Raw genomic sequence first — 4,963 nt, 5'->3', positions numbered from 1 at the left:
ATTCAGACTTCGGCAAAACATCAAATAGCTCAAAGTAAAACAGACTGGAATATCAAAACAGGTTTGCACTTCACTATTTGGAAACTCTAAAAAGTCTAAATAGACTTGAATAAGTTATAAAACAAATTTACAACGTACAAAAAAAATAATTGAACCATCCCGCTGGATGCATAGCTACAATTAAATGCCAAAGCTGAGGAAGTTCTGAACATTTTTTCCTGCTTTTAGGCAAAAAAAACCTCTTTCCTCGGGAGCACCGCTAAGATAAAATGCAGTTGGTACGTTTTCCGGTATTGTTTTTAGGCAAATTTTATTGAAGTGTGACAGCGTGACCTTGTGACAGCAACGCCTTTAGGTGTTGGATAGATCTGGCATTCCGTTCTGACCATTCCGGTTCTAGTTCCTACTTTTATGTGCCTCTTCCGAGGCGGATACACCTGAGCAAAATCAGCTGAAACTTTCAAACGCTCCGGTTTCAGTTCCTTCCGCTTCTCGTTCTAGATTAAAAACAGAAAAAAAATCCAAACTTCTGCCCACTTTTTGTGCGAGTACTGTTACTATATCGTTAAAACTGGCGATAGAAAAGACAAAAGTGCCACCGGTGTCTGTCGCGGCTACTGTTTACGCCTTGTTTACAGGTGTTTCCTTAGAGATGTGATAAGGTCTATTGTGCTCTTTGTGTGCCGCCCGCCAGGTGAGAAAGGTGAGGGGCATTGCAACAGTACCGGAGTGGCCTTGTATGTACACCGGTACGCACGAGGTTTGTTCGTACTGGGCATGATGTTTCATGTTTAGTTTACTCCCCTTGCTATTGACGTCGGCACGCACTTACGTTAGATTCTAAATGAATTGTTAGTAAGAAAGTAGCTCCTCGCATAGCGCCGTTCAAACAGCCGAAATATTTCTGAAAATGTAAGGCTCCAGGGCCGATTTCACTTGCGATTTTTGGTCTATTAGGCCGAGTAAGACGTAGGTAGCGGTTAGAAACTTCCAGTGGAATACAATATATCCGGAAAAATTGCTTATTATCAATAGTTTTATTATTATTGCAGTGCGTACTTCAATTTTCGAAGGTTTAACTGCTTTTTTTTTTATAAAAGCGGACGTAACCCTTTTGCTCCTGAGCGTTGAGAACGTCAGCAATGGGACACGAAAAGGAGGCTCAAAATGTTTGAATTTGAATGTACCATCAGTTAGAAATCGATGTATAGGAACTCTACCTGATTAAGTCAATTACTAAATATAGCGTAGCCATTGTGCGCTTGTCAATTTTAACACTTGTATATTTATGCACTTTACGTAACACTTGTAGATCATAGTACTGGTTTGAAGTACAAATTGCTCTTAGAATATCAAAGTTGGTTGTCTACTTCAAAAACTGATGAAACCAACATGAAAGCCCCATACAAGTTGAAAATGTTTATCAACTGTTTTTCTTTTCATTGCTTCTCTTATTACAGTGAAACAACTTCTGATGGTGCATATTTTGATAATTCTACTTAATTACTCTATGCTTTTCAGTCATATGGCTCAGTAATATGGTCAAAAATTGTAACACTTGAAATTAATTCAGAGACAATACTACCCTTTGAATAACTTACAGTACAACATTTAAGACTTCATGTTTCTCTTTTACAAACAATCTTGTCTAAATTGTGCAATGACACAAAGCAGCAAAGCAATATCAATGTAAAACACAGTTTTCTTGCTACTTTTGTCAAGGTCTGGTTTGACAAATGTTTAGTGTGGTAGTGGCTGGTAAAGACAATAAAGCACAACATGTGTCAATTTTATCACAGACCAACAATACAGAACTCAATATTCTTTGTTTTAATCTATGTCAGAACACAATTACTGGTGATCAAACACTCACTGAACATACAAGTTTCAACATGCGACATCATCAAACACAAAAACAAACTTTTCTACTTTCTTAATTCTAAGCTTATCTGACAATGTATTTGTCTCTTGGAGCCAACTTTTGTCACAGAAATCGACCATGTAGTTGTTATGACTTCGTTTAAATAGTATTCCACACTGAAATACCTTGTTGTCTCTATCTTTTAGGTTCCATACTCTCTTACTTTATGGATATTAATTTAGTAGCCTAAGAGTGGCATAATACAAAGGGCAAATGATAACATGTTTTCATAAACAGCACAATTCTGTCCTCTATTTCCCAACATTTGGGTGCAAGTTTTGTCTGATGAAGAGGGCGAGAGAAGTTGTTGCCTTTTCGCTGTACTTTCCCACAAAAGCCGGGGCAGCTGACAGTCCAGAGCAAACCTTCATCACCCCTGTGGAAGAAAAAAGTACATCAGAGACATCTACCTGGCATAAAAAGAACTGCATCCACTGTCATAAGATTGAAGGTTTTGAAAGACAGATGAAGCCTGTCAATCTGTACTACACAATACACATAGTCCAAATTTACAGAGGATTTGCAACTAAAAGCATGTAATGCAATGCAGGAAGGACACCTAGTGGTTATGTATGGTAGTGCAACATTGGGAACTGTCAAAATGTTACTGTCATTTGGCAGATAGGCAACAAGTTCTATTTGTGTCACAAAAAATGAATTACCTGATGATAGATATACTTCACACTCTCAAAACACACCTGTAATTGTCACATCCAGTTTCACAATCATGTTCCAACACAAGTCAATACAATACAACACAATATACATGTAGATAGCAAATTAGATATACATTTTTTGCAAACTTACCAGAATTCCAGTTGTCTCTCACACTCACAGCCATCTCTTCAGTACTGGGGAACTATAAGAGACATACATGTACATGAACAAGTAACACTCAAAATATCTTTGAGCCTTTTTCATACAGTTTTAATATCATAAAATGTCTTAATTAAACAATTTTGAAAATTATAACAGCTGGTGGTAGTAAGTTCTAGGATAGTATTAACAAGCAGCAAACAAAAAAACAACAAGGCAAGAAACAGGTGTTTATGGTGACAGAAGATGGCAATAACAAAAATTATCAAACGAAGCATCTAAACAGCGACAACAACAACAACAACAGGTATTTCTAACATTCAATATGTTGATTGTAGGAAGAAATGACTGTACAAACAATTAAACTGCATGAAAGTATGATCAAAATTTCCACTTTGTAACTTAATTTTCTCAATTCCCTCATTTTAAACAATTTTACAGACAACCTCCACCCTCCCCTGATCAGCCCTGGTGTTCCAAAATGATTTCATTGGGTTGATCGAACATAGGATATTGGAATATTCTTTTATTCAACCAGTATAGTCTCAACTGCTTACGTTTCAATGCCTATCTTCCTCAGAACTTCTGACTCAAGTGTTGCTTCTTGCCACTATATGTGATGTAGGTATGTGCTTTTGAAGATGGGTACAGACTTAGCCACGTTTGGGATTGTATTCTTGCCGCAAAAGCACCATCTACATTTGGTTACATATAGTGGCAAGAAGGAGCACTTCAGAAGCTCTGAGGAAGGTAGACATTGAAAAGCAATCAGGTGAGAAACATTACTGAAGAAAACTCCAATGTCCTAGGTCATGGCGTGGTTTGGTGTCAGTAGTATATATACTGTGCTAGCCTAACCTGCACACCGCCCAGTCGCTGAAGTCATGGAAAAAAAACAGACACAAAGCACAGGATGAGAGGCCGAGAGAAACAGGTACATCTACATGTGCTAGATGAAAACAAATGTTAGGATGAGGTGGCATCTTACAAATGCAAAGTAGCTGTATATACATAAAATGGTCGTGTGTTAAAAGATTTCTTCTGTGTTAAGAAGATTTCTTCTACCTTATGAAAGATGGCCCATCTTGAGAGATAGACAAGGTTTTTAAATAAGCAATCAATAAGATATCACTCTTATCACTTTTAAGTTTCACAATATGATTCAAATACAGTATTTGGCTCAAGTTCAGGCAAAAGGAATATGTCCCTAAAACTTAACTTCTTAAGTAAAAGGAAAAAGAATTGGGACTTTGTCCATCAAATCGAGCATCATACACATGTATATTAATCTAATGGTTTGAGGGGATCTAATTCTGCGGCCAGAAAAATGGAGTTTTAGCAGTGGTTTTAAATTAGGAGTGAAAAAATAGAGTAGGCGGGCAGAAGACAGCAGTAAAATTATTGCAGCAGTTTTTGCTTTTCTATGAAGATGTCCCTACAAAAACTGAACAAACCAAGTTTCAAACGTTTCCCCTTTTACAGTATCTATACTTCAGTCACTCACCTCCTTGACATAAGGTGGTTGCTTAGCAACCAGCTGACCACTAAGCCGGGTCAGTGCCTTGGTGCTCTGTGACCCCTCACCCCAGATGCCCTGGTCATAGGTCACATACAGGGCACCTCCACCAATCACAATCTTTGTTAGATTTCTGTGAGAGAAAAAGTTAATAAAAGTGGGTAAGAATTCCCAGTACAGGAGAATTGTTCCAAATCAAAGGCCACAATAATATCCATCAAGTGGAATTCCTGTTGAACAGGCAGGCTCCTGTGAGAATTTGCTATTGGGCAATTGATGACAACGTTAACATAGATAAAAATTAAAATCACAAAATGGAACGAAGTGGCGATTTATGTCAAATTTTCGGTAAAAAACTCACGAGCGTACCATTTCCTGACAAGCTCCAAGTTTGAGAGTGCGGATATACCAGTGTGTCCCTGTCCATTGAGTCATTGACAGTACTGGGGCAGTATCCTCTAAGTCTAACTTCACTAATCACATTTCTGTTTTCAGCAAAAACTTTTACCACGGCTACTCAAAGAGGCAAGTTGACATATTTAAAGTACTAAAGTTGCAAACACTAACGCAACGCAATAGTTCAATTTCCCGCAAAAAACGATTACACGTAGCCGGCGTAGCGTAACCATCGACAAAGAACGCAGAGAAAGGGGAGGGGTGACATCGCTGTTACAACGTCTAAGCAGAACATGACTTAGAGCCGAAAACAT

At 38.0% G+C, this 4,963-nt stretch overlaps 1 protein-coding gene across 2 annotated transcripts in view; it reads right to left on the bottom strand.

Moving 5' to 3' along the window:
* Positions 1-1,414: 1,414 nt before the first annotated feature.
* The window catches only part of LOC118411914 (MICOS complex subunit MIC13-like), a 3,889-nt gene continuing 340 nt past the window's right edge, over positions 1,415-4,963 (bottom strand). The window contains exons 2-5 of one of the 2 annotated variants that reach the window (XM_035814414.1): positions 4,242-4,386; positions 3,596-3,613; positions 2,729-2,780; positions 1,415-2,297 (exon numbers count right to left, since the gene is read on the bottom strand). In XM_035814414.1, coding sequence (XP_035670307.1) covers positions 2,173-2,297; positions 2,729-2,780; positions 3,596-3,613; positions 4,242-4,386 — 340 coding nt within the window. In that variant the 3' untranslated portion in view covers positions 1,415-2,172. The remainder of the gene's footprint in view (positions 2,298-2,728; positions 2,781-3,595; positions 3,614-4,241; positions 4,387-4,963) is intronic. The other variant, XM_035814416.1, reaches the window with a different exon arrangement.

Source organism: Branchiostoma floridae, chromosome 3 (assembly GCF_000003815.2).
Source record: "Branchiostoma floridae strain S238N-H82 chromosome 3, Bfl_VNyyK, whole genome shotgun sequence".
NCBI classification, from domain to species: Eukaryota; Metazoa; Chordata; class Leptocardii; order Amphioxiformes; family Branchiostomatidae; genus Branchiostoma; species Branchiostoma floridae.
Note: the sequence above shows the minus strand (reverse complement) of the source record. Positions and strands in the feature narration are given on the sequence as shown.